The 22,741-nt window shown below is 39.6% G+C and overlaps 1 protein-coding gene across 6 annotated transcripts in view; it reads left to right on the plus strand.

The window, feature by feature from the left end:
• The window catches only part of LOC138735744 (phosphatidate phosphatase LPIN2-like), a 64,285-nt gene extending 43,565 nt beyond the window's left edge, over positions 1 to 20,720 (plus strand). For 5 of the 6 annotated variants that reach the window (XM_069884097.1, XM_069884096.1, XM_069884098.1 and 2 more), the window contains 10 exons: positions 175 to 244; positions 845 to 937; positions 2,074 to 2,153; positions 4,086 to 4,230; positions 5,416 to 5,564; positions 6,953 to 7,039; positions 11,967 to 12,119; positions 15,527 to 15,641; positions 16,129 to 16,232; positions 20,466 to 20,720. In XM_069884097.1, coding sequence (XP_069740198.1) covers positions 175 to 244; positions 845 to 937; positions 2,074 to 2,153; positions 4,086 to 4,230; positions 5,416 to 5,564; positions 6,953 to 7,039; positions 11,967 to 12,119; positions 15,527 to 15,641; positions 16,129 to 16,232; positions 20,466 to 20,634 — 1,165 coding nt within the window. In that variant the 3' untranslated portion in view covers positions 20,635 to 20,720. Of the gene's footprint in view, positions 1 to 174; positions 245 to 844; positions 938 to 2,073; positions 2,154 to 4,085; positions 4,231 to 5,415; positions 5,565 to 6,952; positions 7,040 to 11,966; positions 12,120 to 15,526; positions 15,642 to 16,128; positions 16,233 to 20,465 lie in introns of those variants that run through there. The other variant, XR_011339925.1, reaches the window with a different exon arrangement.
• Positions 20,721 to 22,741: the final 2,021 nt, after the last annotated feature.

A 22,741-nucleotide genomic window follows, 5' to 3' on the forward strand; every position in this document is an offset into this window, starting at 1 on the left:
GCTCTGAATGAAGCAGGTGGATAACTTGTCTTATTCAGAGCGTTGGCAAATTAAATTCTTCGGTCTAAGGTGATATAAAAGTAAAATTTTTCCATAAAGAATAGTTGTGTTTTTTTTATTTTATGATGGGTGAGTAATTGCAAGCTAACAAATTGGATCTTTCGTTTTTCACAGGTACTACAACTGGGCTGTTGCTGCTCCCATGATTCTTTGCATTCAAGCATTTCAGAAAAACTTACCTAAGGTACAGTCGGAACAGAACAGTATAGCACAGAAACTGGTCCTTCAACCCATGATGTCTGTGCCAAACAGATGTTGGACTAAAATAAATTTCTTCTTCTTGTGTACGATCGATATCACTCTAATCCTTGCATACACATGAATCTTCAGAAGCCTCTTGATTTATTGAATGTGTAGCTATTTGAATCATGTTACAAAATGGCAAAGAGAAGCCAAGTTGTCACCACTGTCTCTGATTCTTTTCAACAAAGAAATTAGGAAAACTCCCTATCTGACCTTCCAACTTCCCTTCTTGAAATTTAAATGCCCTAAACTTGATGACCACCCTGTTCATCCTTTAATCTTGTCATCATGAAACATTGACTCGTGGTCAGTTAGTGCATAATTTAAACATTTTCATCATTGTTTCTAAATAAGGGGACTATGTCGAAATTTCGACATGGTCAATCCAAAATGTGGACAATTATCCTTGAATAAAATCTGGAATGTGCACTTTAATCAGATGTGAATTGAAAATTTAAAAATGAAAAAAAAAATGTTTCTTTGTCCCAAGCTTGATTCTTGATATTTGATTCTCATTTGAATGAAAATATTTTTCATTTAGGCTACTAGAGATAAGTTGGTAAAAGAAAAGATGCCAAAAAAGTCTGGTGGTTGGTGGTTCTCATGGCGCAGAAAAAACGCTGCAGTAAAAGAGGTATGCTTTTTATACTTTTATGAAACATTAAAAAAAAACAGGAATAGGCCATCAACCTCTCAAGCCTGCTCTCCTGACTCTCAGGACCAAAATTGATCTCTCAGGACCAAAATTGATCGGATCTTTGGCCTAATAATCTTTAATTCTCTTGTAGAGAGTTATTAGAGACCTAATGAAAGGTCATTTTTGAAAAAATCCTGTTTGCCCAGTGTTCACATTACTGAGATAAAGAATTTCAAGGATTCATAGACCTCCAAGAGAAAAATTCCTCCTCATCTCTGACATCTTTGAGGTTGATTATTTATCCCGCACTGAAATTCTTGACCACCCATCGGAGGAAGCACTCCACGCAACACCTCACTTGTTCAGTGCTTCAGCATATTAATCAATAAGATCATCCCTCATTTTCCAAACCCCTGTGAATATCAGCCTATTCACTTAATCTTTCCTTATGAGACATCTGTCATTCTGACATTAATATAGTGTAGCATCTCAAAGGCAATTGTAATTTTTATATAAGAACACCTGAACTATGCACAGTCATTAAGGAGTTGTATTAATAAATCCATGAAATGTTGTAGCAAGAATTATTATTCTTGTACTATATCTTTCTTGCAAGAAGGGGGGAACATTCCATTTGCTACCTTATTTTGTGTTTCTTGTATTAAAACATCCAGATTCTTCTGAACACTAACATTTCACTTTCATAATCTGGCAAAAGTAGTTAAGATACATTGGCCCTCATCTTTATGTTCCCTAACTTAACCTGATGCTATTTGCTAATAAATGAAGCAAAATTAAAATCAGACCACAAAGTTGAGGATGGAACTAATGCTAATATAAATCTGTTTGCAGTTGCATAAACTTTTGAATTATTAAAATTGATTAAGTAATTTGGGCAGCTGATAGTATGAGCAGAATTTTGTTTCATTTTAGAATAAACCCATTATCTACAAATGCAATTACCGAGAGAAAACCTATATACATCAAAAATAAAACTATATAAATGTGATATTTGTGGGGTTTTTTAATGTTTAAGGGAGAGGCTGAGTAATTCATATTTCATGTGGGTTTTACTGTCCATGATTTAGCTTTTATGGACGTACAAAGTTTTAATTTAATGTTCTTGTTTTTAGCTAGAATCCACGATCAAAAAAAGTGAAGATCAGAGTGAAGCAGGAGAAGCGAAACAATCTGGCTTACTGGAAGGTTGTAGGTAATGTTCAAGTGCTAACGTTTTCACATACTTCACAAAATCCCAGTTTTAGTTGTTTGGATTTTGTTTTTATGTGTAAATGTAACTTATACATATGTTATCTAAGATTTACAAACTTGTTTGACGTACACAAATCGGTTTTTATTCCTAAAAATAATTAAATTGTTGATTGTTCTCAAAAAGGGACTAAAAGACCTCATCTTGGGAATAGGGGCAGTAGAAATGGAGAAAGGACAGAATCCTTGTAGGGGACAGGGTGTGAGGAAGTGTAGTTGTGGGAGTTGGTTGGTAAAATATGTCAATGGAAAGCTTGTCCACTCAGATGGGAGACTTGAGATCCAGAAAGGGGAGAGAGTTGTCGGAGATGCAGCAGGTGAGTTTAAGATCAGGGTGGTAGTGGCAGCGAAGTGAATAAAGTGGACGAGCTCATTGCCGGTGCATGAGGCAGCCCTAAGTTATCATTAATTTAGTTGAGGGGGTTGGAGGGTTATGGGCAGAGAATAGGTGGGGGGATCTAGCGTGTTTGAGTGAACCAACGTGGACTTGAAGGGCCGAGATGGCCTGCTTCCATGCCATAAACTGTTATATGGAAGAGGTGGGTTTTCAGCTTAAACTTTTGCCATTAGAGAATTTTGATCATGTCTTGGCATCAATGAACAGAGTAGAATTTGGTGAAATTAGTCTCAGTACCATCTGTAAGTGCGGAAGAACGTGAGCATGCTGAAGTGTTGTCTTTGGATGGGGTCCAGCTTCTATTGACAGAAAGATACCAGGGATTAAAGACTTGATTTATAAAGGTGTCTTTCAGATACTTGCCTAACTGTGAATTGAGATCATGAATTCTGCAAGGATTAGCTGTGATAAATGAAATATTTAATAGAAGAATACAAAAATAGGGGCCATAATTTTAAATGAAACTGTAGTACAATTCAGGTGATTTGAAATGGTTGGGACTAGGCCTATGTCGGATAAACGTTTTTTTTCAGATAACTGGTATCAACTGCCATCACTTGTAACTGTTTAAACAACAAGGGAAGGCTTTTTACGCATTAAAATAATGTTTAATTCTCACCAAAAAATGCTGGCTGCCACCGATCACTGACACCTCCCCATTGAGGCTCTGCTGCTGCCGGGAACCTGAGATCCCTGCTGCAACTGGGAGGCCCCTCTCCGTTCTCCTTAATGACACCGGGACAAGGGATTCTTCTGACTGCTTGCGGCTGGGAGACAGCGGCACACAATTTGAGAGGGAGAATTGGGAAGATAAAGAAGAAATGGAAAGAGAGAGGGGGGAGGGAGTGATCTGAAATGAGGACAAGCATTGTTCTAATTTCATGTTGGATGAATTTTTTTCTTCAACCTATGAGGTCAGTTTGGCTCTGAAAAAAAATTGGATAATTGAGGATTTCAGAGAACAGATTGCACTGTATATTTAGGAGTGAAGTTTTAAACTGCTACTGTCTCCTTCCCCCTCCGCAAATGGTTGTGGATATTGGGCTGGGTTCAATCAATACATTATTCTGTGAGGATGGGGTCTGAGGATGGTTGACCATTATTCATTGGCCGTGATTGATCTAAATAACATCTCCAGAGGCATTTTAAATTCTTAATGCCCTCATAGTGATGGCTTTTGGTGAAGATCAAGGCTCCTTTTTGATAAAGTTTATCGGTTTGAGCAGTTCCTTTCATTTTCTTTAGGCACACGATTATCAAGTGTGATGTCCTGTGTCAGTTAATGCAGACTGATGGTTTGTATTTTGAGACCAGACAGGCTTTTGCCAGCTGGTGTTATATTCATTTTCTGTATGTATTGTTCATGTCATACACATATGAATTTATACTACTTGTTGCTATGTATATGCTATGAGTAAACCTGCATGTTGCTACCTTAATATGTTGCTTTTGGATAATATTTTAATGTTTCATGGACAGACGCAAGGAAGACCTCACATCTAGTGATGATGACTTCAGTTCAATTAAGGATCGTCCAAAATCCATTTCTAAATGTCGAGATTCACCTTGTCAGAGCAGTACAACCACATACAAGAAATCCCTAAGATTGTCCACTGAAAAACTGGTAAGAAAATAAAAATTCTGCAACATGTACATTATATCAATAACCAGAAATAAAGTACAAGTCTGATTCTTTTATATTTGGTATAGGCTGCAGTGTTCATACAAACAAATCAGTAGTTTGGATGAAAATAGAAATTTGGATTTGTGCCATAATGCTTCATGGACATTTCCTTCTGTTGATGGAGACAAAATTATTTAGTAAGACATCACTCTTCAAGTAGCCAAGTGGGATATCCCTTAATCCGATACTAAATGGTCAATTCAGGTATGCAGGAGTCTGAAGTGGGACTTGAACCCAAGAACTTCTACTTTTGTTTTAGAATAACGGTGAGATGAACAACATTTGATATATTTATGGAGTAAATCGGAGAGTAAACTTTGGACAGATCGAGGAGCAACATCTTGAGTTTGTGTATGCATAATTATATGCATCAACCTAGAACTTCTTGTTCCTCCAAAAGATGGAGCTTTAATTGCTGATTTGCAGTGCTTTTCCGCAAGATCCCTAATAAATGATTTGTGATTATCCATTCAGGTGAATTTTTAAACCACTCTGAAAATTCTGTTACAAATGAGTTTCATTCCAAAATTTTTCTTGGTGTTGGAGGTATAAAATAAATATTTTGATTTATTCCTTTCTCTTAATTTTCTTTTCCTCATCTATATTTGACTTGTTATTTGTGATTAATTTGAACTTATTCTAATATTGTTTAGCTTAGACTCATTAGCCATGAAATAACTTAAAGATGGTGAGGTACCTTGAAGAGGAAAACCTAAATGTCTGGATTTTAAGAACTCCATATTATTTTTGTTACTTTTTCAATTTTATTTTCAAGCAGTCCCCCGGGATTGTCCATAACGTGCTTATTCTTCAGTTTTGTAAGTTATTCGCAGTTAACGAATCTAAAGTTAGAACGTTTTGTTTCAGTGGCATTTCTGATGGACATCGGGATTTGTAGCTGCCATTTAAATACTTCAGTTCTGGCTTCAAATCTTTGTGAAAAATAAATGCTCATTAAAGTTGTTCATTTACATTGAGTCATCCACATAATTTCATGATTTTATGGAACCAGCAGCTGTGACACATTGATAAACTGGGCTTGTTTTTAATTAAACAGTTGGCACTTCATTGTTTGGAGTGAAATGATTGTGCTTCATTTTGTATTTGTTTCCTTAATCTTTACAGCGCAGTTTGAATCTCAAAGATGGTCCAAATAATGCTGTATTCAGTGTTACAACTCAGTATCAGGGAACCTGTCGATGTGAAGGTACCATTTACCTCTGGAACTGGGACGATAAGGTTATCATATCTGATATTGATGGGACAATAACAAAGTAAGTGTGCTATTACTTGCTGGTTTTGCTCTTTTATGTTTATAAGTAGGCTTTAGAACTTGATGGGAATCTACAGCGCGGTTTTGTTTTTGAGTAATGTGAGGGGAAAAAATAAAGTTCTGTAAACAAACACTAACATAAATTTGTGCATGTCTGTCTGTTTGTCTGTTCTCCATGCAAATTAAATATGGGGCACTCTAGAAATGTCCAAGGAGGTTCAGTAGGGGTAACATTTGATGCTGAATGTCGTGACCACATTGAATTTAACCTTTAAGATCAAATGAAGTTCACAAGTTTAAAAAAAAAAATTGAAATTGCATCAGGGACACCTCAAAACTTGCATCAGGGACACCTCAAATCTTGCATCAGGGACACCTCAATATCAGTCTCGCATCACTGTTTGTTTCCTGAGTAACACTGGGTATCCTGCTAGTTAAAAGTAAAGCTGGCTTCTTAATTGATAAACATTGTGAAGACTTGATAAATCTATGCTTTGGTTAATTGTTCATTCTTTTACAAGGTGTTGAGTGTTCTGGTTCAGTTAGTTTCAGGCAGCAGTGGTGGGGGGGCAGATAGATAGAGCTTGGGTAAGTTGAGTCCTGGGTTATCCTCTGGGTAAGTTGCGAATTAGGTCAGCTTGTTGGCAGGTGAAAAGGGGGCTGAAGAGCTAGAGGACATGCTCCTGGTTTGGCAGTATGAGGCCATGGACAGATATGTCGGCGAGGGAGTGGGGCGCGGAATTGAAATGGTTGGCCACTGGGAGATTGTTGTGTACAAAGGGAAGGTGCTCAGCTAAATTATCTCCCAGTCTATGTCAAAGCCCCCTGCTAATGTTGAGGCTGCAATGGGAGCACCAGATGTAGTAGATGACCCCTACAGATTCACAGGTGAAGTGTTGCTTCACTTGGATAGACTGTTTTAAAACAGTCATTGTAAATTTGAGGAAGAACAACTAACATTCCATCTGGGCACTCTCCAACCAGAATTTCCATCGTCCACTCCCCTCCCCTATTCCCCATCGCTCTCTCTCTCTTCTCCATCCCTCTGTCTCCTTTCCTCCAGCATTCGACCCCCTACTTTCTCCATTCAGTAAGCCATACCCGCCTCCATCACCTCAACGTTTTGCCCTTCCATCCATAGCCACCTATGACTGCTTGCCTGGGACCAGCTCTTTGCCCCTACCACTATTTTATTAAGGTGCCATCCTGCTTTTTCCTTACAACTTGATGAAGGGTTCATACCTGAAACGTTGGTTATATATTTTTACCTTAGCTACATTAAAAAAAAAATCACTGCTGCATAACTTGGAGAGTTTTTCCAGCATTTTTGTGTGAATTACAATCATTCTGCTTGCTTAACTAAATACCAATGGTTTTGTGTATTTCCAGATCCGATGCTTTGGGTCATATTTTGCCTCAACTGGGGAAAGATTGGACTCACCAGGGGATTGCAAAACTTTACCACAAAATACATCAGTAGGTATTGTTCATTCATTCAACAGAAAGTGGCAAAATATGAATTGTTAGTAGCTTCCGTTAATCAGCATTTCTTGTTGCAGTATTGTTTTTAAAGATGTTGGTTGCTTGTGCTGTTCAGGTAAGGTGTGAAATGATTTAAGTCCACACTCAAAAGTTTGCACATATGACTTCATAATCTTATGGTCTGTGTGACAACTGACTGCGTAGTTAGATGTTTGCCTGATGGGGAGTGTGGTATCAGGGGACATTGCTGAGCATAAGCAGTTGACCACAAGACAGATATGAGGAATCACTTGTCTGATGTGTTTGAATGTGTAAAAATCTTCGCTTTAGAGTTTAGGTGCTGATCATGAATTTTTAAGGTCAGGATAATTTAAAAAAAAAAATAGTCACAGGATTTAGGCAGAAGAGTTGATTTAAGTTGGTCATCAATGATGTTAAATCGCAAAACAGGCTTAAGGGGCCACACTGCCTTATTCTGCCACATCTGTTGCTCTTATCTTTTAAAAGGTCCAAAAAAGTGTAGCACTAAAGCTGAACTAAATCTGACCCAACTATGACCATTGTCAAACTTAAGCCCTCAGTTTTTACTTTGCTCAGGAAAACATTTCTAGTCATGGATACACAGTCATCAGTGCCAGGTAAACTCCCTCATCCATCTTCCTGCTCAACTCTGGCCCCGCTAAGCTTGAGCTGATGCCTAATCCAGGACAACATTCCACATCCATTTTCTTCCCATAACCATACCCTGTGCTGACACTGAATCAAAATGAAATAAAAACTGGCAGGGTCCCCACTAAAAATTACCTCCTATATCTTGTGCTCAGCTGACATTGCCATTGGATGACACTGAACTCACCTGGATAATGGAATATCTCTCATTCACCAGCCTGGTCCCAAAATGCTCCACAGTATTCCAAATGATTGAGCAAAACATAGACTCAACCCAACCTGAACGTGACACACAACATCATGTCCTTTTAGGTATGAATTTGGTTCTAATTCTTCTGTCTCTATGAGTTGCCTCATTGAATTTGTTATTTAAACTTTCATCTGGAATAGTCACTCTCAAAGATTAAGGTACTCTGACCTCTCTCTTTCATAACATGTTCAGGAACTTGAGTTTCACCAAGACATTGGAGGACATATGCCAAGTCATGCTGAAGACTTCTTTCCTGTGGTCTCTGCTTGTGTTTTTATTGATCTCTCCAAAGCTTTGCTCTCTTTCTTAAAAAAAATGTGGCTTCCCTTCTACCACCATCAATTCAGCCCTTACCCATATCTCCATTTTCTGCATGTCGGCTCCCTGTGCCACTAGACACAACAAAAAAAGGATTCCCCTTGTCCTCACCTACCACCTCACCAGCCTCCACATCCAACACATTATCCTCCATGCTACCAGACTCTCCCTCTCCTCCCTTCTCCACTTTCCTTATGGACCACCCCCTCCATGACTCCTTCGTCCACTCATCCCTTGGCACCATCTCCTGTGTCTGCAGGAAGTGTCACACCTGCACCCACACCTCTTTTCTCACCACCATTCGGGTCCCAGTCTTTCCAGGTGAAGCCACACTTCACTCGTGAATCTGCCAGAGTGATCTATTGCATCTAGTGCTCCCGTTGCGGCCTTCTCTACATCAGAGACTGGACACAGACTGGGAGATCACTTTGTTGTGCATCTTTGCTCTGACCACATCAATGACAGGGATCTCCCAGTGACCAACCAGTTCAATTCTGCACCACATTCCCGTGCCGACATGGCCTCGTGCACTGCCAAGCCAAGACCACGTAAATTGGAGGAGCGACACCTAATATTCCATCTATGCACTCTTCAACTGGACGGCTTTAACACGACTTCTCCATTCTCCCTCTCTTCTTATCCCTCTGTCTCCTTTCCTTCAGCTCTCCACTCCCTTCCCTCTCACAGAGCTGTCCCCACCTTCCCATTTGCTGGCATGCCCTCTCTCTCTTAGTTACCTATTACCTCCGGTCTGTGGGGGTGTGCCCCTTCAATTCCACCATTTTGTTCGGGCTCCTGCCTACACCTTGATGAAGAGCTCAGGCTCAAAACATTGGCTAGGTATCTTTATCTTTGCTACATAAATTAGACTGTTTGACCTGCTGAGTTTTTCCAGCATTGTGTTTTCACTTTGCCCTATTGTATTTGTGAACGATCTTCCCTCTCTACACTCTTAGAAGATCTTTATGCTTCATCCATTTTGACTTCCACATTCAGACCACCTTTGGCTGGCATGCGACCATTTGTTGTGCATTCATTTCTGAAATTTCCTGCCTTAACCTTGTAACTTTAAAGCTTTAGTTTTAGATCAGTGGTTTTCAAATCCCCATTAAAAAAAAATTGCATTCCACCTCAAACAATCCCTATGCTGTGAGTGCTCTATGATTAGTAAGGGATTGCTTAAGGTGGTATGTGAGTGGAAAGAAAAAGGTTTGGAAACCACTGTTTTAATCATCCCTCATCGACTTGTTATGTGCACAGTCTCAGAACTCCAAAGGAAATGGGCCGATGACAATTTCTCTCAAGCAGTAACAATCGGGTCTTGAGCAATGGTTCTCAACCTTCGCTTCCTACTCATATTTCTTTGGCTTGGCTTCGCGGACGAAGATTTATGGAGGGGTAATGTCCACGTCAGCTGCAGGCTCGTTTGTGGCTGACAAGTCCGACGCGGGTCAGGCAGACACGGTTGCAGTGGTTGCAAGGGAAAATTGGTTGGTTGGGGTTGGGTGTTGGGTTTTTCCTCCTTTGTCTTTTGACAGTGAGATGGGCTCTGTGGTCTTCTTCAAAGGAGGTTGCTGCCCGCCGAACTGTGAGGCTCCAAGATGCACGGTTTGAGGCGATATCAGCCCACTGGCGGTGGTCAATGTGGCAGGCACCAAGAGCTTTCTTTAGGCAGTCCTTGTACCTCTTATAATATTTGTATTACCATTTATTGGATTTAGAATGAAGTAGTTTTGCTACTGTATCATATGTTATTATTTGTAAATCTGAAGTTTTCATTGCAATTGACTTACTGCTTTTTTGTTTGTTTTTCTGATAAAACTCAATAACAGTAATTTTAAAAGAAGGGGGGCATATATCATTTGTTGGTCTTAAAATGGCTCCTCTCTGATAAAGTGATTGGTTGGTTACCTTAATACTTCATAATGACCACAATGGTATGATGTTAAGTTATAATGTTAAAGCTGATCCAGAGACACAAATTCAAGATCACAGGAGTTGTGGTAAATTTTATTTTATTTTATTTAAAAAAAATTAGATACCTGTATACAGCGCAGTTACAGGCCATTTTGGCTCAAGTCTGTGCTGCCCAATTTACACCCAATTAACCTACACTCCCTTTTCAGGAAGGCACATTGACAAGAATTGGCAAAAGCTTAACTTTGTTTAAAAAAAAATTGTTGTTTTTGAAAGCTGTTGGAAGCCTGCTAACTGTACAAGTATGATATTTAGTTAATTCAAGGAAAACATGCAAATGATGCTGTATTTTCCAAAGGGTGATTGAAAGCAAGAATGAAGTTAATTTTATGGACCATCAAGGTATAGATTCCACCAGCAGATGGCATTCATGCATTGTTTTAAATGGTGAAAGAATAGCTTGAGATCAAATGATAGCAAGGAATTTGCAGCCTGGAATAAGCCACCTTCTCGTATTGCTCACCCACGAGAAACGACGATACTACCTTGTGTGGTTCTTCCAGTGATATTAACACCTTCAGTTGGAAATCCAGAACAAGTCCCCTTGTGTAAAACATCTGAGTATGCCTCATTCTGACCTGTTGGCCTATCAGAGGTGTCACAAACATTTAAATGTTCTAATATTTAGAAATATTTGAAGATTATTAACAAGCACCACTGTAAATGTGGGGGAATATATATAGATAGATAGATAGATACATGATAGATAGATAGATACATGATAGATAGATAGATACATGATAGATAGATAGATACATGATAGATAGATAGATACATGATAGATAGATAGATAGATACATGATTGATAGATGATTGATAGATGATTGATAGATGATTGATAGATGATTGATAGATGATTGATAGATGATTGATAGATGATTGATAGATAGATGATAGATAGATGATAGATAGATGATAGATAGATGATAGATAGATGATAGATAGATAGATTAAAAAGACTGCATTAGAACAAGGCTGTCCATAACTCGCAGTTTCATTGGACCTTCCTGGCACTTCCATGAACATTCTGACCCAATTATTTTTTATATGTAAGCTCTGTTAACTTGGGATCAGGAAAGTTGGTGTGTTAATTTTTCTCTTGTTGAATGAGATGTGTTTAACTACTGATCTTTTAATCGATAACTTGGTTACTGGATGTTTATTTCCTCTGGTAGAAATGGTTTTTTTTAAACCCAGTCAATGGATACAGTTTAGAATGCCTGACCGCACAAATTTTAATATCAGAAAATAGACTTGTTTTTTTTTTCTGTGCCAATAAAATGATTATCTAGGTATTATAATTAAATTAATATTGATTTGGAACTTGTAACTTTAAAATCCACTTTTCATTAGTTTAGTAACTGAATAAATTATTAGAAGAGACCCCCAATTCACTTAACGCTGATATGATCCCTCGATAGCTTGCTGATGCAATAATGCAATTAAATTATGATGTTTAAATTGATGTTTGACAAATTGTTTGTAGTTGAATTGTAATATACATCATTTATTTTAAATATTTTTGTTAATTCACTGGATGTTCAACCTGATAACCTGATTTGAAATCCTCGGACCGAACTGGCAAATGTCTTGAAATTGTATCCATTTTAGTAAGTGATTCAACTGAATTCTAAATCAAGGTCATTGCATTTATATAATATCAATGTGGAGAATCGTGATATTTGGTATTATTTGACATTTGTACAGGAATGGCTACAAATTTCTTTACTGCTCTGCCCGTGCAATAGGAATGGCAGATATAACCAGAGGATACTTATACTGGGTTAATGACAGAGGTACGGTACTTCCCAGAGGACCCCTTCTACTGGCTCCTAGTAGTTTAATTTCAGCATTACACAGGTAATGATACTTTTCAATATTTATCTGTCTTAAGAGTGGGCAAATTTGCCATCAGCTGTGTAAGCCTAATTGTAATACAGTAAAATCCCTTTTATCTGAAATTCAAGCAACTGGCAAAAATCGCAGAAAATAAATAAGTAAAAAATACGGAAGTTTAAAATTGGTGCATCTTGCCATTAAATCGTCAGTGATGCAACCATAAAATTCACTATCTGGCATCTAGGTGCCAGATACCTAGGGTTTTTCTGCAAGTCAACATTTGAGCTTTATGGTTGTAGAGCTCGTCGAAAGAGCCAAAGACTTGTTGATCCAAACCAAGGCTTTTATTAGCAAAAGACAGGAGCTCTTCACAGGTGGCCGACCAGTCCGGAATGATCCGACCTGGCTAGGGACACAACCCTTTAAGGCCCAGACAGTAGGCATGGCTAAGCTCTCAGCCAATCGCTGTAAGCACAGCCTAGATACTGTAACTATATACACTGGTGATAGATCTGTACTATCACAATGGTGCTGGCATATTTAGTGAAGAAAATGCCTCAATGGTTTTCCCCTTGAATAACCTCTGTAATTTTGTTGCCCTAATATAATTTATGAAATTTGTGCCTTTTCTGAAAAATCTATTCTGACTCATAGTTGGATGAATCTTCCAATGAATGTCAGCCACGGTCTGCATTAGTCAACATCTTTGTTCATCAACTTGAATTGATTCCTCACTTTTTCTTTCTAACATATCCACAATTAAAGAACCATACTGCTGTTTAACTCTGAGTCATTTTAACTTGTTGATTAAGATATTAATAATATTTGTGTTTCCCATTTTGTTTTTGAGATGTGATTGAGCTGCGAGGGTGCAGAAAAGATTCAAAAGGATGCTACTGGGATTGGCAGGCTTGTGTTATGAGGAGCGAATGAGAATGCTGGGACTTTTTTCCCTGGAGTGAAGGAGGCTGAGGGGTGATCTTTTTGAAGTTTATAAAATCATGAAGGGAAGTAAAACACAAAAGTCTGCAGACACCGTAGTTGAAGTAAAAACACAAAGCTGGAGAAACTCAGCAGGTCAAACAGTGTCCTTTGTATAGCAAAGATAAAAATGCATAACTGACGTTTTGGGGTTGAGCCCTTCCTCAGGGATGGAAAAATGACAGAAGGTATCCAAATAAAAGGGTTAAGGGGAAGGCATGGTCACAAAGGCGGGAGGTAATAGGTGGAGAAGGGAGAGAGGGCACTTTAGCAAGCAAGGGGAGGATGGATGGGTGGGTGAATAGAGAGGGAAGGGAGTGGAGAGCTGACAAGAATGGGAAAGGAGAGGGCAAGGAGAGCAGGTTAGCAGAAACTGGAAAAGTCAATGTTAATGCCATCGGGCTGGAAAGTGCCCATAAATTGGAAGATCCCAATTTCAAACTCACCTGGTCCATCTCTGACAACACTTTCCCCTTTCTGGATCTCTCTGTCTCCATCTCAGGAGGCAAGCTTTTCACCGACATGTATTACAAATCCAGCAACTGCCACAGCTACCTCGACTACACTTCTTCACACCCCATCTCCTGCAAGGGTTCTATTCCCTTCTGCAATTTCTCTGTCTCCGCCGCATCTGTTCCCAAGTCCAGATCTTCTGAAATGTCTGTCGTCTTCCACTTCTGTGGCTTCCCCTCAACTACCATCAACACAGCCCTCACCTGCATCTCCTCCATTTCGCACTCATCTGCCCTGGCCCCCTCTGCTCCAACATGTAATAAACACAGCATTCTCCTTATCCTCACCTACCACCCCACCAGCCTCTGCAACCAACACATTATCCTCTGGAATTTCCAGCACTTACAACAGGATCCCACTACCAGACACATCTTCCCCTCTCCTCCCCTATCTGTCTTCCGTAGGGACCTCTCCCTCTGCGACTCCCTTGTGCACTCATCCCTCCCCATAAATCACTTGGCCCCGGCGCCTTCCTCAGGCATACCTCAGGAGGCTGTGCGCACACCTCCTCCCTCACCACCGTCCTGGCCCTTCAAGTGAGGGGACACTTACTTGAAAGTGCTCCCTTTGTGGCCTTCTGTACATCAGAGAGACTGGATGTAGACCGGAAGATCGCTTCGCTGAACTCCTTCGCTCTGTCCGCACCAGTGATAGAGACCTCCCAGTGGCTGACCATTTCAGTTCTTCATCAAACTCCCATGCTCACATTTCTATCCATGGCCTCATGTACTATCCTACCAAGACCACCCATAAATCAACACCTGATTTTTTTGTTTGGGCACTCTTCAGCTGAATGGCATTAACATCGACTTTTCTGGTTTCTGCTGATCTCTCCTTTCCCCCTCCTCTTCCTCTTGTCCACCCCCTTCCCTCTCTATTCACTTTGCCAACCCTCCTTCCCTTGCTTGCAGCTATGCCCTCCCTCCTTTCTCCACCTATTACCTCCCTGCCTTTGTGACCACACCTCCCCCTTACCCTTTTATTCGACATTTTTCCATACCTTGATGAAGGGCTCAAGCTCGAAATGCCGATTATGTATCTTTATCTTTGCTATATAAAGGACACTGTTTGACCTGCTGAGTTTCTCCAGCATTGTTTTTAAATCATGAAGGGTATGGACAATTTAGATAGTCACAGTTTCTCTCCCCCCCCAAATAGGGGAGGCTCAAACTAGAGGACAGGTTTAAAATGAGCAAGGAAATAGACAAAAGGGACCAGAAGAGACTTTTTCACACAGAGGGTAGTGGTAAAAAGATTGAACAGCCAGAGGAAGTGGTAGGGGTGGTACAATTACAACTTCAGTTCACTGGGAAAGATCTGGATGAATATGGTCAAATGCAGGCAACGGACAAGTTCAGGGAGATGTGGACGAGTTGGAACTGAAGGTTCTATTTCTGTACTGTATAACTGATGATGACAAAGTTGCTGTTTTTAAAATAAAATTTTTGTGGCTTGTTTCTTTTCATAGTCGTATTATTCCAAGTGGAACACCTGCTATTCAAATCCTTCATGTATTCTGTCAGCCCAGAAATTGCATTAACTTCAAATTTGCATCTCCCATGTTGGGCAATTTCCTTCATCCATGCGTCAATGCACTTAAAGCTTGTTTGTGTTCCCTGCCCCACAATAGGACACCCTTTGTTGCTTGAGGAGGAAAAGAAATAAAATGCTACCTGTGTAATTAAAAAAAAAATCCTCCCACATTGAATATCCAATTATTGCTGCTCCTGGTCCCAGGATCACTAACCATCAGTCCTTGAAATTGGTCACGAAACTCCACTGAATTTATAGCATTCACTCACATATTTCCTGGTTATTATCTCTTTGAACTTTTCTGAAGTTTTTTTTTTAAATTGGCAATGAACATTCTTTGGAACAGATAAAGGTTTTGTGGTCCAGCAGATGAACAAAGTTTCAAAACTTTTTTTTTTCAGAGAAGTAATCGAGAAAAAACCAGAACTATTTAAAATTCACTGCTTGAATGACATCAGGAATCTATTTAACCCACATAGATCTCCATTTTATGCTGCTTTTGGAAACAGGACTAATGTAAGTGAAGTATCTAAAACAAACTAACTGTATTAGCAATCTTGCATTTAATTAAAACTCTTGGATTTGTTTTATTTCTGGTACTTTTAAAGCCCAAATCCTTCATATTGAAACTGTTTATTAGAGTAAATACTTCTGGAGACAGGGTGGGTGAGTTCCCTGAGCTGTGGATTTCTCAGAGGATGTCGGTGTGCTATCACCAGATGATGGCGGATTCTTGGAGTCACAGGGTGGTTATACCATTTCTTCATACCTTAAGAGTGGGATAACACATAACTGTTGAAGCCAGCAAATTTCACGCCTCAGCCAAGTCTGAGACGTGGATTTTGTGCTGTTTTAATATTGAAATTAACACTATTTTGCTGAACTGTCTGGCCAGTGTGAATTCAAAACCAATACTTGGCAGCCTGTTTTTGTATATTAAATTTAATCAAATCACATGTACTTAAATGTTTATAGTGATATTTCTTGTAAATGTTCATTACAGGATGCCTATGCTTATAAAGAAGTCAATGTACAAGAAAGTAGGATTTTCATTGTAAATCCCAAAGGAGAGCTAATTCAGGAACAAACTAAAAGCAACAAATCATCGTGAGTAGTGAACAATCAAAAGTGAATTCATCTTATTGAAAATGAGAAGGGTTTTAAATGACTGTTAAATGTACATTGCAGATATCCAAAAATTCACAGCAAGTACAGTGAAATACTTATTCTTGGAACTGGAATAATGTAGAGCATTTTGTGTTTGTAGCTTCATACAGTAAAGAAAGAGGTTCTTCAGTCCCCCTTATTCATGCTCATTGTACCAACGTACGGTTTGCAGCATCCTGTGCATTGGCAATTAAAGTGCTCATCAAGAGACTTGTCAAATGTGAGAAGGCCTCAAAACCCAACCAGTTCCCCTCTACCACCACCCTCCTCCTGCTGGCAGAACTTGTCCTCAGTAATTATCCTTTGACTCATTCTGCTGACAATTTCCATCCCAACCTGAAATTCACTTGGTCCATCTCTAGCTCGATATCTGTCTCTATCTCATCTCGGGAGACAAACTCTTGATAAACATCTTCTACAAACCCACCAACTTCCACAGCTACCACGGCTACACCTTTTCACACCCTGTTCCCTGTAAGGATTCCATTTCATTCTCTCAATTCCTCTGTCTCCATTGCATCTGCACCCAGGAAGAAGACTTCATGCCAGAACATCAGAGATATCTTGTCCACACCTACCAACCCACCAGCTTCCACATCGAACAGATCCTCCTTGCTATTTCTGCCACTCTATGCGATCCTGCCATTAGACACATATACCCCTCTCTGCCTTCCATAGGGACCACTCCCCCTGTGACTTCCTTGTACACTCGTCCCTCTCCATCAAATATCCCCTTGGTACCTAACACTGTGACCGCAGGAGATGCTCCACTTGTGTCCATACCTCCTTCACCACCCTTTGGGGGTCCCCAACGGTCCTTCCGAGTGAAGCATCATTTCACTTGTGAATCTGCATGGGTCATCAACTGCTCCCATTTTAGTCTCCTCTCCCATGAGGAGACTGGGCGAAGACTGGGAAATCGCTTTGTCGAGCACCTCAGCTCTCCACTGCAATAGCGCGGATCCCCCACTGGCCACCCATTTCAATTCCCCATCCCATTTCCTTGTCTGTCCATGGACATGTGCACTGTCAGACTGAGGCCATCTTCAAATTGGAGGACCTTTCTGTCTCTCCCCCCTTTTCCATCTCCTTTCGCATAGACATAATCAATTCTCACCTCTCCCCTTATCATATATCCATTTAATACCTTTTGTTGGAGTGGACTCCTTCCCCAGCCCAGCAATGTCTGCACTCTTAGATTTCCTGTGGTTTTGCTCATTCTGTAGTGCTGTTACAGCACCAGCAATTGGAACTGAGGATCAAATCCTGCACTCTCTGTAAGAAGTCTGTGTGGATTTTCTGAGATCTCTGGTTTCCTCCCACCACTCAAAATGTACTGGGGTTGTAGGACAATTGGGTGTAATTGGGCGGCATGGGATCATGGGCTGAAATGGCCTCTTATCATGCAGTATGACTAAATTTAAATGTTAAGGGCTCAGACCTGAAACGTTGGTAATATATCTTTGTCTTCTGTGGAGGCTGAAAGACCAACTGAGTTCCTCCAGCATTTTGATGGGTTTTCACTACAATCACAGTGTCTGCAGACTTTCGTGTTTCATTCAGTGAGAATATCTTCCTCCACCACCTTCTCAGGAAAATGTTTCCTTATAAGCAAGATATCTCAAGCTCAGGAGTAAGAAGGGCAGAAGGGATTCAAGGAAAGATTTCTTTCGCCCAGCGTGTGGTAGAAACTGAAACACACTGCTTGAGAAGGTGGTGGTGGTGTTGTAAAATGCAATTCTCTTTTGCAGAATATTGGTCACATCCTCGCCAAGGTGTTGAATGTTTTCCTGTATCTTTAAAAAGAGATGTTGAAACAAAAGACCAAACCAGTTGTTCAATTAGAGTAAAGCTGATAACTTCATTTACTCACCTATGTCCCCAAATTAATATCTTCATTTCAGTCTTGAAAAAGACTAATCGATCAAACCCTATAGTTGAGTCGCACGGTTCCATTGCTTCCTTGCCTCATGACCTGAAATTCCTGATTCTAATTTTAGATCAATCTAGTTTTATTGCCCCATGAGGAGGAAATAGTTCAGTTGCTATCCTATCAAATCCCTTTATCATTTAAAATGCTGAAGTAGATTATATTAACTGAAGTGAATGAATAAATGTTTGTAGTAGTTATCATACAATGATATCCACTCCTACAAAGGAACTGGTGATGAACATTCTCAGAGTTCTTGTCTATCTTTCTGTAATCAAAGACCATTAGACATAGGAGCAGAAATAAGCTATTCAGCCCATTGAATTTGTCACACCAGTTAATCATGAGCTGATCCAGTTAATCACTGAGCCCCACACCCTGGCCTTCTCCGCATAACTTTGATGCCCTGGCTAATCAACAAGCTATCAATCTCTTCCTTTAATACACCTAAAGATTTGACTTTCACAACCATCTATTACAACAAATTCTATATATTCTATGTCGTTTGTGAGTTTTCTGTATACAGTAAATATGTGGAAAATTGGGAGGAAAGAAAACATGCAAGTTTAAGTTTAATTGAAGATCAGAGAATTTCCAATGAAGTGCACTAAAAATTCTTTGACCAAGCAAGTAGTATCCAACAATTCTTTCCATGCATTTTACAGTTATTCAAAAATGTTTTTAATGTCTATTTCTACATATAATATCAAGTTAGAAAGGAGCTTGATAAAATTATACAATGCATGAATATTTAAATTTAAGTGACGTGGAATAGGGTAGCACCATTGGGTTAGCGTAGAGGTTCACACAACGCTGTTACAGTGCCTGCGATTGGGGCCTGGGTTTGTATCCTGTGCTGTCTAAGCAGCCCGTGCTTTCTTCCCACCGTTTGAAACGCACTGGGATTATAGGTTAATGGAGGTAATTGGACAGCATGGGTTCATGGGCTGAAATTACCTGTAACCATGCAGTATGTCAAAATTAAAATTTAAAAAATACTGAATACAGTGATAAGGGTTCTTTTGCAAACAGTTTGAGGTTACCTCTAATCTTAATGCATTCATCGTTTTGCAATGATTTTCAAATTATTTGTTTGAGTATCACTGTGGGTATAATTGTTTTAAGAAAATTAGTATATTCTTATCATTTAAAAATCTGGCTGTTTTTGGATTGTTTTTGTGAGGGGAATGTGAAGAGAAGAAATTCTTAAAGCCTTGGGTAAATAATTGAAAACAATTTAAGCAACACTGAAATTACAGCACATTTCTGGAACTTGTTCCTGTGCAGAAATGAGGTCTTTGGAGAAAATCAGCTGGTTATGAAAGTTTGTCATGCCTATGTATTGTTTGCCAGTCTGGGTGTGTATCTGCATATCTTGCACCAAGGAACGGAGAATGCTGTTTCGTTGTATTGTACTCATGTAATTGGATGATAAATAAACTTGAACTTAATCCTGAGAGGTAACCTCACTCCTTCACAAGAACTAAGGCAAAATTGCCATCACAGACATAGTTATCATTTTGTTATTGATATCTCAAATAACCAAGTCTGAGAACAAATGTAAAGAAACATTTGTGCCCAAGATGGCTATCCAGTTAAGCAAATTTCACTTGTACATTGCAGTCATCATTTCTGCTGAGACAAACTTTTATGGCTCAAGCTTTTGAATTGGAAAATCTCAAACCTTGATTGGATTTAAATTCATGTCCCCCATAATATTGGTTCAGACTTTGGCATTGTTATGAACTGGCAGTTGAAAAACTGTTTGCCAGGTGATCAATTGGACTATGCTTTTTGCTTGCCAACTTTTAATCATATTGTGTTTAGTCTGACATCTCTAGTCTGAGTGATGATACAACTTACTATCACCTGACTGCAGAACTCTTTTATAATTTTGTATTGTGACGCCTGAAGTGACCAATCTTTCTTCAATGGAGTTTATCAAGAAAGTCTGCCGATGCTGTGATTGTAATGTTCTGTGTGAGTTGATCTACAATCTATTTCATGTCTGGTTGCATTCTACAGTGGTGCATTGCCTTTATATTTGGCATGATCTTGTTGAAGTTGTGTATATCTGGAACCATTATGGTATTGATTGCAGGTTGCTTGTTATCTGCCTGGGCTCTTATGGGGTATTTTCTGTATCTCTGGGTAATATCGAGAGCTGTTTTTTTTTCCATCAAGTGTGGAGAAGAAAAAAATTTGCAGTTGCTTATCATCAAATTGTTCCTTTTTCTCCTCAGGTATTCACGATTGGGTGAATTAGTAGAACATGTATTTCCACTAATAGCCCAAGAAAGAAGCTCTGCTTTTATTCACCCGGAATACAGTCATTTCACTTTTTGGCGTGAACCACTTCTTGAACTTGATCAGGATGAGCTCAATCAATTTAAAACCACTAAAGAGCAATGAGAAAACTTTGCAAGAACTCCAAACATTTTGGAGGCATCTTGGTACCTTCAATCATAACCCATAATGAAATGTACTCTGCTTTGAAATCCAGTGATCTTGTGAGTTAATTCGCCCTTAAAATTCTGGATGGAGGCATTAATCTGAGTGAATTGAAATGGGGATTCAATAGATAACACTTGTGGCCAGGCTCGCATTGCAGTTTCCCCATCTCGCACTATGCACATTGACAGTTTTAGGAAAAGCAGGACACAAATGAAGCTCTCTTGCAGCCATCAAAGTGTCTGTGATCAGGTTATTGGTCCATTAAAGTTGATTAGAGATCCTCAATAGCCTTTGAAAGGCATTGTATGAAAAATACATTCCTTTAAGGATAGAGGTGACAGAAATCTCTCTTTTATTTCCTGATTAATAAAACTTGCTCCAAAATGATAGGTACTAGATGCAGTTCTCAAGTCAAATGCTTGTTAATGGATGTCTGACTCTTTAATTCTCAGGCTGTGCTTGTGCAATGGAGGTTTCCCGTAGAAAGCTGCACTCAAAGAAAGTGTTTTTGTGGGTGGGAGTGCCAGGGTTTCAGCAAAACAAACAAAATTCCTAAAGGACAAGAATGCACTGAAGGGTTTTTATCTTGTTATTTCATTGAATGGATCCAAATGTAGAGGAAGATGCAGCAAGTAATTGGGGGTCTTGTGATGAAGGGAATGGGGACAGGTAATTAGAGGCCTGACTCTGGAGAGATGAAGTTAGCAAATTAAACATAAAGTATGCAGTTGGAAGTCTTAAGAGGGAAAGTTGTGATGTTAATCACAGACTGGAATCTGAGGATATTTCCCAACTGATGAAGTGGCGCAAAGCGAATGGCAAGAAAGCAAAATAGAATCTGATGAAACGACAAAATGATTCTGCAAACAAGAAACTTTACCTTGCTTAAATTTTAATTTTTTCTTACGATTCTCAAGAACTTCTCTGATGTGCCTCTTAGCCAGGAGGAAGTTTATTGATTGAAGGAAGTTTAAAACAGTCTGATTGTAGACTTATTTTAAGTAAACATCTTTTCTGTGGAAGGAACAGTGGAATCCTTATGCGTAACATTCATTGGAGCGACTTCATCCCTAACATCGAAGTACTCGAGATGGCAGAGGCCGACAGCATCGAATCCACGCTGCTGAAGATCCAACTGCGCTGGGTCGGTCACGTCTCCAGAATGTAGGACCATCGCCTTCCAAAGATCGTATTCTATGGCAAGCTCTCCACTGGCCACCGTGACAGAGGTGCACCAAAGAAGAGGTACAAGGACTGCCTAAAGAAATCTCTTGGTGCCTGCCCCATTGACCACCGCCAGTGGGCTGATCTCGCCTCCAACCGTGCATCTTGGCGCCTCACAGTTCGGCGGGCAGCAACCTCCTTTGAAGAAGACCGCAGAGCCCACCTCACTGACAAAAGACAAAGGAGGAAAAACCCAACATCCAACCCCAACCAACCAATTTTCCCTTGCAACCGCTGCAACCGTGTCTGCCTGTCCCGCATCGGACTTGTCAGGCACAAACGAGCCTGCAGCTGACGTGGACATTACCCCTCCATAAATCTTCGTCCGCGAAGCCAAGCCAAAGAAGAGATACAAATCATCTAAGGAGAAAGCAGATGTGAAATCTGCTGTTCCGATTAACCCATGTTATCCATGAGAACCTTTGCCAATATTTTATAAAATTCATGACAAATAGGTCTGCGTTAATTTCAAATTTTTAAGAATATATCATTTATAACAGAGAAATTCAACCAGCTATTTTTTTGCTCATTTCTGGGGATTTTCATCAGTAAAATTCTGCAGGTTCCCAAATTAATTTCATCAGTTTTCATGACATTTGACTGACTCAACCACAAGCTATTCGTGATGAAGCCATCAATTTCTTGGGAGTTTTGATTTGAAGTTACAAGTGTTAAAAAGGACACAATCTTGTCTAGTATCTACATTCAATTATCATGTATCATCCCAAGGAAATGTCTTGCTCATTAAAGCGAGTGCTGGTTACGAAACCTGAACATGACTTCTGAAACAGTTATATTGCATGGGAAAAGTAGCAGAATTTTGAGGAGGTTTTAGTCATTT

Source organism: Narcine bancroftii, chromosome 6 (assembly GCF_036971445.1).
Source record: "Narcine bancroftii isolate sNarBan1 chromosome 6, sNarBan1.hap1, whole genome shotgun sequence".
Taxonomy (NCBI): Eukaryota; Metazoa; Chordata; class Chondrichthyes; order Torpediniformes; family Narcinidae; genus Narcine; species Narcine bancroftii.